This window comes from Pterocles gutturalis, unplaced genomic scaffold, assembly GCF_000699245.1.
Source record: "Pterocles gutturalis isolate BGI_N339 unplaced genomic scaffold, ASM69924v1 scaffold9181, whole genome shotgun sequence".
Taxonomy (NCBI): domain Eukaryota; kingdom Metazoa; phylum Chordata; class Aves; order Pterocliformes; family Pteroclidae; genus Pterocles; species Pterocles gutturalis.
Window position 1 is genome coordinate 21,701 of NW_010097786.1, and position 13,174 is coordinate 34,874.

The 13,174-nt window shown below is 39.0% G+C and overlaps 1 protein-coding gene across 1 annotated transcript in view; it reads left to right on the forward strand.

Moving 5' to 3' along the window:
* UBE2F (ubiquitin-conjugating enzyme E2F (putative)) overlaps positions 1–13,174 on the forward strand; it is a gene marked incomplete at its 3' end in the record, with an annotated part of 50,357 nt that overhangs the window by 19,364 nt on the left and 17,819 nt on the right. Inside the window, exons 4-5 of the mRNA XM_010086492.1 lie at positions 556–623; positions 8,215–8,285. Of these exons, the coding sequence (XP_010084794.1) occupies positions 556–623; positions 8,215–8,285 (139 nt within the window). The remainder of the gene's footprint in view (positions 1–555; positions 624–8,214; positions 8,286–13,174) is intronic.

The following is a 13,174-nucleotide window of genomic DNA, read 5'->3' on the forward strand; positions in this document are numbered from 1 at the left end:
TAAGGTAATTACAATAAAAGAGCTAACTTGCTCTTTTATTGCAGTACACTCTGAAGCATACTCTTGCACACTGTTGTTCATACTAATCACAATATATGATTGCTAGCATGAGTCTGGGAAGATGTACTAAATCCTGAAGCAGGATTTAGCATGCATTAGCCAGTAAAGTATGTATCCAGCTCATTCCAAGGGTCGGTGTTGTGGTACTGCGTGCCATAGGGACAATGTGTGGTAGAATTTTGTTCCTACAGATGTGAAAAATTCAATTAAAAGCTCTTCCAGCTTGGTGGTGTTTGGAACACTTATCAGGAAGGTTTTTTTTCCAGGGTCACTCTGGGACTCTTGACTCTTCTGAATTAAATCAGTCTCTGCTGTAAATGCTTTGGTAGTGGGGGAAGACACTTATGTTCACTCTCTTCGGATTAGGACACAGCTAGTGTCATGGGGTTAAGTATTTGATGATGGCTCTGTGCTGTTAATCTTTAATGACAGGTATTTTGTATTTTATCTGTTGTTTTATCTTATTTAACTATTTCCTCATTCTTTCTTTGCTAGATGAGGGCTATTACCAAGGAGGAAAGTTTCAGTTTGAAATTGAAGTTCCTGATGCCTACAATATGGTGGTGAGTATTTGTCATTAATATCGTAGTTGTCGCTTTAGGTTTTCTTTCCAGGTAGTAGGGCTTCAGAGGGAACTTGGCATTGAGATTAGGAAAGGATCTTCTTTCTGTCACTAAAGTATCGTGGGTTGTAGAAAAATCTTGGTTGCCTAGAATTTTTGAAGGTCATCTAAACTTCTGCTCAAAGCTGGGGCAGTGTTAAAGTGGGATTTGATAGCTCAAGGACTGGGCCAGTTGGCATTTCAAACAGCTTGTTTCTCTGGCTTTAGCTTTGCAGTCCAGTGTTTGCAACCAAACAGCCTTGAGGCTTTTATTGCCTCAATAATATTATTCCTTAAAGAAAAAATAAGTATTTGCAGCTGTCTGGTGGAGGCTGATCAGAAGCGCAGATGAGTCAGACTTGGGAGTTTCCCTTCTGGCTGAGGTTCCACTCTCATCTATTCTCTCCTGTTAATTATTCTTGAGACCTGCACTTAGTGATTATTCGAACAAAAAAAAGTGTATCTATAAGAGAAAGAATCAAATAGGTGAACAGAAAGGAAAAGTTTGGGGTTTTCTTGTTTCTCTGGAACCTTCAAACTGTGCTTATAGTTCTGATATTGGACTTCGTGCTTAATCCCTTTTGAGAGCATGCAGTGGAGGACGTGGAAAGCACAGATATGGTAACAAGTGGCCTCCTTTAGCACACTCTACAAGTTCTACTGGTTGTCTCCCAGGCTGTTAGTTATGTATTGTTAAAAAATAAGTTTCAATGGTTATTAAGCAAACAACTTTCCAGAGGAACTACAAATAGTTACGATATCTTATTGTAACTAAGTAGGAAGCTCCAGAAAACTTGGACTTCTCAAGCATGAGAAATGTTGATATTTTGTTATTGTACTTTACTAAAATTGCAGAACCTTGTAAGGGAGGGAGGTGCAATTACAAGAAAAACAACTTCAGACATTGTTTTGAGAGTTTAGCTGTCAAAAGAACAAGATTGAAAAAAGAAAACAATTGGGGTACATGTCTGGTTCTCAGGAATTACACCTACCATTCTGTGTCCTGATAGTTTGATATGTAAGGAAACTGGACTCATTTGAGCAATTAACTTGCAATAGTTGCATTTAGGTATATGAGTTTCAGAAAGAAGGAACCATAATTTTCTTGTCATTTGGACAGTTTTGATAATTTTGCTTGCTTTTTCATTTTCTCCCCATCCTTCTGCTTTCTGTTTTCTTACTTCTGGTGGTGATAGTTCAAGAGCTCTGCTTTCAGAGAGGCTGAAGAGTGTGTAGAGGAGGATACTAGAGAAATGTTTCCAGGAAGACTTTTGGTTCATGTGTTCAGATGCACCAAGCCTGAATTCAGTGTTGTATATATGTAGTAGTTACAGTCACAGCATTGTTTATATACAAAGATGAAGGTGCAGTGGTCTGGAATGTGATAGCTTGAATCCCCAGACTGAGCTTGTAGAATCAACACTCCTAGTAGAGTAGAAAGATTGTTTCTGAAATCAGAGGAGTTGAGTCTGCATTCCAGAAGATGCATTCACAAGTTTTCTAATACTCCTTTATTTATAGTCTAGTGGGACATGCACTGTATCTTATAAAAATGTCATGCTTGTGGAGGACTACAATGTTTCTGAAATAGATTTGAATTTTCCCCCTTCTTTTTTGATAGTGGTGCTCTCCTTTCATAGTAATATTGATCAAGGATTATCTGTTTAAGCTGTTTTGGTTTTTTTTTTAAAGTACTTAGGATCCTGTCTGTCTTTATTGATACACTTCACTTAGTACATGTAGGTGTTCTGGATGGTGTTTGCAGTTGTATGGTTTTGGTTGTGGTTTTTTTAAGTTCCCCTTAACCTCACCAAAGAGTTTTATACTGCAATACAGGCCCCAGTTACTAGCTCGTGGGTGGTTATGCACACACTATAAATACAAAGGTGGTCCTTTAAGGTAGACTACATCCTTGTTCTAACATGAATAAATTGTGCTATCACATACTGGAGAAACATGGCCTTCAGTATGAAGGGGGAAACCCTGTCATGTCCTCTGCTGTCTAATCTTAGTCATCTTCAGTAAAAGCAGTTTAACCACTGTGGCAATGTTGGGCACAGGGGAACATACATGATATATAATAGTTTAACTTCTTAAGTTTTTGTGTCAGTATTCACCTAAACAACACTGCTGCAGGGAAGATAGTTGCTGTGTTAACAGCAGAGCTGAATGTTAATTTTGGTATTTTTTTTTTTAATCCTCAATTGCTGTAATTAAATCTTCTGGTTTGTTATGGTTCCCTGCTCAGCACTGGCAGAAAATCTACAGCAAATGTTAATTAGATATTTTTAAATTCTCAGCCCCTCTCACTGAATACAAAGTAAAAAGTTTGCCTTTGTGCAATCTAGAAAAAAATGCAGGAGGTTGAATGTTGGATTATGGTCAGTTTATTAATGAAAATGTATATATTCACAAATATTGAGATAATTATGCTGAGGCCATGGTTTGTTTTCTGACAGACAGAATAAGACTAAAACAAGTGATGGCAGTGGTTTTGATAGAGCTATTCAGACCTGCCGGTGTTCTTTCAACCCATAAGCAAGACTGGGATATTGCACATCTGCATCAAGCTCCTTGCAGTAGTGCTGAGCATATTTGTATTGGGAGTAAAAGTACCAGATAAGAGTGGCAAGTTGTCATAGTCCTGCTTCAGAGCCTGCATCCATTTTTTTAGGTAATCTTTCAGCCTGCAGAAAAAAAGAACATCGGTTTTTAAAGCTACAAAATGTGTAGTTTGTAGTATAATTTCTGTAGTGTGCTGTTGCCAAAATCCTGTGTGTTTGCTGCTCTTCTGGGGAATTCTTATTTTCTTTTTTTTTGCCCTTCATTCCTCATAAGCAAGCATTCAGCCTCTGCGCTGGGAAAAGAAGTGGATGTGTAGAACAGTGGTGTAGGGGAAGAGTATAAGAATATATAATTAAAGAGGAAAAACTTGAAAGATTTGTGTTGTGAACTGCAGCCATGGCATACTGTCCTGCCTGGGGAGTAACAGTTGGAGGCTGATTTGGAAAGCAGTGGATCTTTGAATACAGGGAAGTAATATATCCTTGTGCTTTAGATGTGACTGGCTACAATGATGTACACCAACTTTTGGTACCTGGGCTATAAACTTCCTTAGTGTGAAGATTCAAGAGTCTAAAATGTGGGAGGGATGCTTTGCAGCATGGATGCTTTGCAGCAAGGACTTTTGTGAAGTGCTGCCTCTTGCTTGTGAACAGAGCACACAGCTGGTTAGGGTTTAATCAGACTCCTGTGCCGTTGAGCTGCTGTACTGAATATTGGAAATGTTTGTTGTGATTATCTGTAAGGCAATAAAATATTTTAAGAGTTCTTCCACTGTATCCATAATTAACTGAACCTATTTAAGCAGTTGGAGAAGTGGATAATTTTAGAAGCATCTCAGTTTGAGAGCTGGAAAGGGTTCCTGTTTTTAATCAGCTATTGGAGGCACAAGGATGGTTCTGATAGATTTGTGCTACAGTGCTAGTAGTAATTTGCATCACCCCACTCCTGCAGGCTGATGGGCTGCATTTCACTCTGTGCCTTCCAGAAAGGCTGAAGAAGGGTAAGAAAGCTCACCATGCACTTTTGCTACAGCAGCGTGTTTCCCAAAGGGGGGAACTCATCCAAGTGCTGCAGTTGTGCATTGTCGTGTTGACTAGTCCAATTATTATGTTTTCATTGCTGCTGATTTAATACTACATTTGAGTGAGTATTGGTGTTGATTGTGCTGAACCAAGGAATAATCAAATGAAATGGGTCTGAGGATATCTGCGGTCCATAAGTGATCTTCCTCCTACACTGCTCTGCGAAGGCAACACCCAAGAAGTCGCATGCCTCTGTAGTCTTTTTGAGTTGGTTCGGTTAGTACGCTAATGAGCACTTGACTGCTCTCTGCTTTATGTTTTAATATTTACTCTCTCTCTCTCCAGTGTTCTCAGTGAAATGTCTTTCTGCCTGATTAGGGCAGACCTGGGACCTTTATGTTTTTTCTTTTTCAGTGCGAGGGTGAAACTACTACATTAACAATGTAGTAGTTAAGAACTCTTAACATTAAAAGTTATTGCTCACTCTTTAAACTCTCATGTTGGAAGTGGGGTTAAAATAGGGATCTCTTTGTCCTTTTTCTGTGGCCTCCAAGCAAACAGTCAGGTGTCGGTTCCTGCAGCCCTCTTGAAGGAAGTCGAGTTGGTCACACTCCCAAGGATGCAAGCATAGGTGCATGGTGCTGAATGCAAAGGCCTCTGCTTTCCAGAACAGCTGGAATAAAAAACATCCTGAAGGGAGGAGTTCATCCCATACGTGCCCAAAAAAATGTCTTCCAAAAGGAATTTGTGCACCTTGGATCTATTCCTCCTGTAAGCATCTGATTCAGGCAGGCTGCTTTTTGGAGCATTGGGAAAACTTGGCATTGCACCTGCAGAATCCTCTGCTCAGATCCGATCTTTTTCAAGCCAAGATTTTCTTGATGATATTTTTTAGGGGCATGTCATAGATGGAACCAGTAGGCTTGAGCTTTTGATGTTTTCTGGACTCAATGTCGTTCTTCCCATAAGTACTGTCCATGTTCTGAGTACCAAAAGAAAAGAAAAAAAAAAAATCACCTTGAGATGCCTTTTTCCCCCTAAAGTTGGAGCACATCTGTGCAGCAAGATACTATGGTGAGAAAAGCAGGGGTATTGATATTTAACTTTAAAGCTGTTGTTTAAAAGTTGATGTTCTGAGTTGCTTTTAAAATTTTTTTCTCTCAATTCTTATGTGTAAAGATAACTGCTAAAGAACTAAAATAAATGTGAGTCTCTAGTATATGAGGACTCTCTTCTGTCCCAGGCTGGGACTGTGTACTGTACCTGCTCCACAGTTCAAAACACTTCATATTTCATCATTCTTGGGAAGAAAAGTGACTGATCCCTGCTTGCATATCCATATGCGTGTGGAAATGCCCTCCATGTTTTTCATACTTTCCCAATGTCCTGTTCTTGATGACCTTAGCGGGTGTGCAGAGTGAAGGGAAGGTTTCTCAAACAACAGAAAATATTATTTACCAGGTAGCCTGTGGGTTGTTTTCTTTGGTGGTGATGGGATATTGTGTCAAAGCATGTGGTACTGATGCAGGTGTTGCAGAGGGGTTGTGAGGAGAAAACTGGATCAGGGTTAGTTAGTTCTGTAGTGACTCATCAAACTGTCGTGCTATTAGGAATATTAAAATCTGTTGGTAAACCTGTCACTTGGCATTTTAAAGCATTATTTTTGTTAGGAAATAGGCTGCACATTCATGAGGTTTTGTGTACAGCAAAGAAATTTGTTAATGTTTGTGCTTACAAAACCTACTGGCAATGTCAGTGTCCGTACAAACATCAGAGGAAGCTGTGAAACAGCAAGCAAAACATTTAATGGTATACACTGCAAATGCCTTTAGCACCAAGTGCTCCTGCCTGGCCTCTGTCTCTGCAGCATCTGTTTCCCAAGCACCACTTGTTTGGTTGACCAGCTGCCCAGAAATAAAGGTCAGTGAGAGATGGGAGCAAATGCTTAAAAAAAAAAAAATAAATAAAAAAATCCAGTGACTAAGGGATTAGTTGGTTTCAGTATCTGAGGTGAAGGAAGATCAGTGAGATGGGAGCAAATGCTTAAAAAAATAAATAAAAAAATCCAGTGACTAAGGGATTAGTTGGTTTCAGTATCTGAGGTGAAGGAAGAGTTTGAGTAATGAAGTAAATGGATTTTTGTAAGCTTTGTTGTGCAAAGTGTCATGTGTATGACCTGGATGGTTGGAGGTATTCAAGTGAAACATCTCAAGGAAATCTTGTGTGGATTTGGTGGTCTAAGGAAGACTCAGAGATGACTTAGAACATGCTCAAAGGAGAAGTTTTGTCTGAAGATAAAATTTATGGTAGTGCTGCAATTGTCCTATCTATCTAACAGAGGAAGACAGAGGGAGAAGGAAAAAAATCTGTCTTACTGTCAGAAGTGGGTTTTACTAATTTTTAGCAATGAAAAACACTTTGAAAGGGTAAAAATTCTTTTGTTTCCATTATGCAAAAAAGGAGACATCACTCTAACTGTGAGGATTTGGGGTATATTTTTTTTAGAAAAATATTTAGTTTGTATAAAGCTTACTTTTTTCCTACTCATCAGTACATTCCCTGTTTGAATGTGCATGTGGTAGAAATTTACTCTTTTATCTTGATCTACTGGCATGGAATAAGTATTGCTGCTTTCCCTTTCTCGAGAACTAGACATAATCTTTCAAAACAATGTGAGAGTATAGCTAATGAAAAGCTGTGCTGTTAGAAAACTCAGAGGAACATTTGTTTTGGAGGTAAAGAGTTTGAGATAGTTTTCTGCATGCCACTCGATTTTCAATAATGCTGTGATCCAGCGCTGGGGCAGTCAGTGTCTCTTGAGTTATTGGACAAACATGAAATAAGACTGGAGAAAAGTCAACATCTATATTATAAATTGCAGAGATGTTGTGGTGATAGGTGTTTCTTCCTTTAGTACGGGACAGGTATGTGATGGGTAGTTCAGTACCATGCATATTTTCTTATCTCTTCTCCAAGGAGTCTTAGTTAAAAAATGGTTTTACTAAAAAGATAATAGGGAAGTGGAAAACAAAGCAATGAAACAACACACTTCATACCGCTGTGCAAATACAGCTATTCGAGCTATTTTGTCCCTTGACTCAAGACTTCTTGGGAAGCAGTGGGGGAAGATAGCACCACGTCTATAATACGTGATGTAATTGAAGTTATGAAAGGTATTGGTTTGTGCTGCTGCATTCCAGTACACTTGCTAAAAGACATCATCTGCTTGATTGAAAGCTGCAAATTGTATTTGGGAGGGCATGGATGGAACAGCGTGCTGTTGCTAAGCTACCAGAATTTTTATGACCTGCTCTTTATTTGCTTCACAAAATTGAGCAAATATTTTAATAATCTGTATGTCAAAATCCACTGTGGAATTCAGAAATCTGGTGACCTTGCCTGAAAATAAGTTTGGTGGCTTTTTATGTCAGTGTCTTCAGTTCGGATATGACGCACCTTATTGATGCTGCTTATGCTTTCTATTCAGTTGTGAATGGGAAGGTCTGCATTTGAAAGAAGCTGTTCTTTTGACGTAGCTGTTATCATTGCATCCTCTGCTGGTTTTTAACAAACCCCTGACTTGGACAAGCCTTGGGGGAAAAAACACTTAGTAGTTTTCCGGTTTAAATTGTTGTCTTGCTGGTTAAGTGTTAAGAAACGGCATGACATGGGATGTTTTCTTTCCTCTAAAGGAGACTGGAGAAGAGAGTAAATTTTCTTGGCTTTCTTTAAACTTGTTTTTCTAGGAAAAAGCCTAATACCATCCCAGTTTTTGTAAAAACTTGAGAGAAGCTAAAAGGGCAGAGAAAGCTGGTGTAACTCCTGCTGATTATATTATTGGTGTCTTTAATATACAAACCTAGTCTGTGAATATCAAATATGTTTGCCTTTTCTGGTTCCTGTGGCTTCTAACTGTGATGCAGTTTTATTTTAAAGGATAACATCATTTGTTTTCTCTCCTGGCAGCCTCCAAAGGTAAAATGCTTGACGAGAATCTGGCATCCGAACATTACAGAGACAGGAGAAATCTGCCTAAGGTAGCAACAGCATTCTGTTTATTTAACCTTGGGGGGTTTTTCTGTGTGATAAAACATTGTATATAATTTTTTGTGCCACTGTTTTTTTTCAACAGATTCTACTAAGTTGAGGCACGTGACCCTTAGTAACTTAGAAATCTGCTGAAAGTGTTGTTCTTGCGGTGTGTTAGAGACCATGTAGAGACTGACTCTTCAGGTTCAGACTTAACACTATGTTCTACTTGGGGTAAAAATGTAAACTCCAACCTAAACATGACTTTTTTTGTTTGGTTTTGGTTTTTTTTTCCGTTTGGTTTTCCCCCCCACCATAAATGAATAGTCCTCAGGCCCTGAGAGGGCTTAAGGCTTTACTTATTTAGTGCCTGGATGTGTTAAGTGCTTTGAAAGCCATTGATATTTTGAAAAGGAAGGAAAAAATGTTCCTTAAACTTTGACAGTAACTGTAATATATTTGCCATTTGTTGATTTTAACATTTTAGTATCCACTCGAAGACACATGTGCCAGTTATAAAAAAAAAAAAACAAACAGAGTTGGGGGAGTGTAAATCAAAACGCAAAGCCCAAAAGCTTTACTTTACTGAAGGGAGAGGCTTATGTTGCTGGGTGGTTTTGCTTGGTAGTAAATGTTTCCTCTTCAAAATCAGTCTCTGAAACTTTGTAATTTCAGTGTTGCATCATGAGTACCTGATGGTGAAATTGGCCAGAAACCAAACATAAACAGGAGTGAGAAGCATGATTGTCATTTTTCAAGTTAATGAGGTGTAAAAGAAAAAGCAGATGAAACAGAAGTAATGAATATAAGTGAGATTGAAAGCTGTTCTGAAAATCCGAAGCAGTTGCCACCATGTGTAGCAAATTGACACTTAAAGCTACATTTTTTCCTCTAGATTTAAAAATTTAGTGCTATGTTCACAGTCTTGGTGAAAATGAAGTTTTCCCAGGGCAGTCTGTCACACTTCATAGGCAGGTTGGGCTCATCGGCTGATGACAGCTAATGAACTGGTATTGGTGCTTCTAGCCACAGTGGTCTGCTCCATGCTTCTGAGAAGCTCCTATCGGGAAAGGGTGATGGAAATCAGGCTGAGGAGGCTTTAGTATGTTCCTGGTGCTTGACTGTGCCAGACTGCAGCAGGTTTACAGGCAGCGAGGGCTGATGTCTATAGGCTTTGCCTCACTTGGAGACTGGAGGATTTAAAAGCACTGGAAAAAACATACTAATCCTCTGAGACTACCTGAAAATCTGATCGTCTGCAGTTATTTGGAGCTGTATGCTGGGGATACAAAAAGGTTGTTTTGGTGAATGTATATGGCTGCTTCTAGCTAGGACTTGCATTTTACACAGCTGAGCTTGTCCCTTGACAGTAGGGAGACTGATTTGAGGATCATGTTTCAATTCCACCAGAGTCCTTGTGGCTGAGTGGAGAAAGCTTAGACACTTTGATTCAAATAGTGTAAGTAAAGGAATGAGGGAGCTGCTTGGAACCAGGAAACAAGAAATACTAGACACCAAATGACAGCTAAAAGTGTGAGCTCTGAGTACAGTGCTACATCTTCTGTGGTTAAATAAGGCCTCCTCACATTCTTTAGGATATTTCACACATTCTTGAGGGTTTTTCAGTTTCTTGTTTTTCAATGTTTTTAATTATGAAAGATGGACATACTGTTGGAACATCATAATTCTATTTAAGTAATTTTTTCAACGTCTGCACTGAAACACGTCAGCTTTGTTTGATTGTCAGATACTTTAACATATCAAACCTTTGCAGTGTTTTGCCATTTAGATGGGAAAACTAAAATAACGTGGATTGCTTTATGTCTGTTATAATGGAGAATGCACTCTATATATAGTACCTGCAATCAACTTATACAAGAGTCTTTACATTAAAATAGCTTCAGTTATTTTTAAAAGCAGAAAAAAAATCCTTATCAGTACTTTTCCCCACGGTCTTTTACTAAACATACATACCTCTTGCTATGCTGTGTGTTGGTTTTGATAATCATCCCTGAATTAAAACGTATCAAATGATTAAACTTGTAGTCAAGCGTAAGCGGTTTGGGCAGGAAAAGTGTTGTTTTGCTGTGCTTTATGGATTGCAGTTACTTTGGACCATATTAATTTCGTCAGGACTATGGCTCATCCATTGCACATGTGGATAGAAAACATCATGGTACCTCAAAAGGATATGCTTGCTTACTACATACACCAGTTGACTGCTTTTTTCAATGTGTAATGCATGTCACTGACTATTTGTCTTTTCCCTCCTATTCATGTGATCTCTGCCTGAGGTGTTTTTTTTTTTCCTTGACACAAAAGCTTTTAGAATAGTTTAATCACTCAGGAGTTCCACTGCTTTTCTGCTAGGTGGTGAGGTGGTCAGTGTTGTTGGATATGTCTTTTTTGGCAATAGGTGGTGTTAGGGTTAGGTCGCTTCATGATGCAATATTAAAGGGTGCCGAATGGAGAAGTGTTTGAAGACCAATTTAATTAAATCGTCAAATATAGTTCAGTGTTGCCATTTCTCCAGTTATAAAAGCTGATTAAGTTGACTGCTTGTGTGTGTTCCCAGTCTCCTCAGCTGTGCCAATGTGGAAACAAACAGCTTTTTAGAAAGACTTTCTACACCAATTGCAACACTCCAGTCTATGGCATGGCCTCCAGAATGGTTGCACTGGTGGTGCTGGGTTGAGCAGTGGGAGGTGAGCAAGAGAATAACCTCTGTAATGTGTCTCTGCCAGTGGAGGGTTTCCTGAAGGGGATTTGCAGCTTTTTAATTCAAACTTACTTTGAATGATACTTTCTGTTGGCATAAGAAGGCAAAAATTGTGTTGGAACTGGCATTTTATGTTGATAAATGTATTAATCTGAGATCTTTATATAAAGCATATTTTTTCCTGGACTAATGTCCCTATTACAGTAATTTTTAGTCACTTTAGCTGTAAATCATGTCAGATGGAGTTTCAGAAAGTTTTAAGGTTGCTAGAGCCATGCATTTCCCTGTTCAGTAGAAGTTTTTGCAAGATCTCTCCAGGATGCTGTGTATTTAAAAAGAAAAAATTCCTCAAAGCTTTTCTCCATGCAGGAATTACTCACAGAATGATGAGATGTTTGTGGAAACAAAACTAAGCAGCTGGCTGTACACATCAGTGGCTGTTTTGGTTACTATGGCTTCAAAAATAGTGATTTTACAGTCTTCCCATAGGAACTCGGATATAAGGATTTGAAATCATGTTCTGGGAGGTCTCCCTAGATACAAGTACCAGATGTTAAGGTGCAGTTATCAGTTCCAGTCCCTCTGTGACTGAGGACCTGTTTGGCTTTTCTCAGAGCCTACTACAGCTGAAGACAAAGCAAATGAAAGTAGTGTTTTACTGTCCTTCCCCGTTCCTGGTGAAGTTCCTCGCCTGACAAACCTGACCATCAGGTGTCCTAAAACCCTGTAGAACAGGTGGCTTCTGTGGCCTATCTGGCACCTTGTCAAAGGCAGCTCCTTGAAGCATTGAGCCAGAAAAGCTCTGCTGGTTGTGCCATTTGGGAACTTCCTAGTAGCCCAGCTCCTCCATGGCAGCAGGACCTGTGGATGACAGGTCCTTGAACAGAAGCTGTATGCAGATACTTTTCATCCACTAAACTAGTTCATTATATATTTTGTGTATTTCTGCTCATTTAGGTGTTCGTTATACTGCTTGTGTGTATGATGCTCTGAGAGCAGGTCACTGTTCAGTCCTCCCAACTGTCTGGCAGTTGTAACTAAGTCATCCCCATGGAGAGCATGAGATGCAGTTTCTCTAGACACCCTGTGCTGGGAAATGGTTTTGATTAGGGGCCTAATGGTTATTCCCGATCTGTAGGAAGAAAGTGGATGCTCCTCTGAAAATGAATTATATCAGCAAATGAGAAATATGAGCCAAAGGTACATGTACCTATCTTCATTGCTTTTCTGACAGAGCTCTAGGAGGGGTGTGACTGTATTCTCTAAGTCCTGGCTGCTGATGTCCACAGCTGGAGATATGCTGAGGGAGATCTGAGGCTTTGGGAAGGTGGAAGGGTATTAATGAGGCTTAGCTGATATGCTCAGGCACTTTGAGCTCTATCAGTGGGTATTTTAATGCTTTTGTGTGTGTGTGTTGACTTATTCCTCACTCTTAAGTTCACAGAAGCTATATGAAGAGGTAAAGGTACTGTAATGAAATTTTATGAGGAGCAGATAGAAAGTAAGCTAAAAAGTTATTTGCTCAAAACATGAAAATCTTTGTTTCTTCCTGTTCAGCAGCATTTTTGCTTTTACTTTTGTAGTATGAACAAAAATCACAGCCATGAGATGCTGTTTTTAATGTTCTTGAAATTAGTTTTGAGCTGCACTAGTGGTAATGGCATGTCCTATCTTTTTAAAGGCACAGAAAGGAGATTAGCAGTTAAGATGGAACAGTCTTGTCCAGTATGATCATCCTGTTCCTAGCCTATCTGCAGAGAACAAGGAGTAATGCTACTCATAGTGTATTTCTTTGGATTAAGAACCAGCACATTCAATAAATAACTGTATAGATAGCCTATATAGTCCAGTCATCTGCTGTAATTTAAAAATTAGTTAATACATGTCATCTTGAAAGGTTAATAGTTTAAGACTATTTCACTTTAACCCTGTCATTTCGGTAGTAGAAGCTGCTGGTGGTTATGAATTTTTACGCTTTTCTATTTTGCTGTATGAGTTTTCAGTTTTAGATTGCTTCTTAACAGATGGAGATGTTGATTGTCAAATTATGCTTCAAGGAGTTTTCCAGGCTCTTTCTCATTCAGATTATTATTTTTGAGTTCACAAATGAGAGCTCATTTCTTCATCTCATTTCTCAATTATGCTCTGGTCTCCAATATTTTTGCTTCTCATAACTGC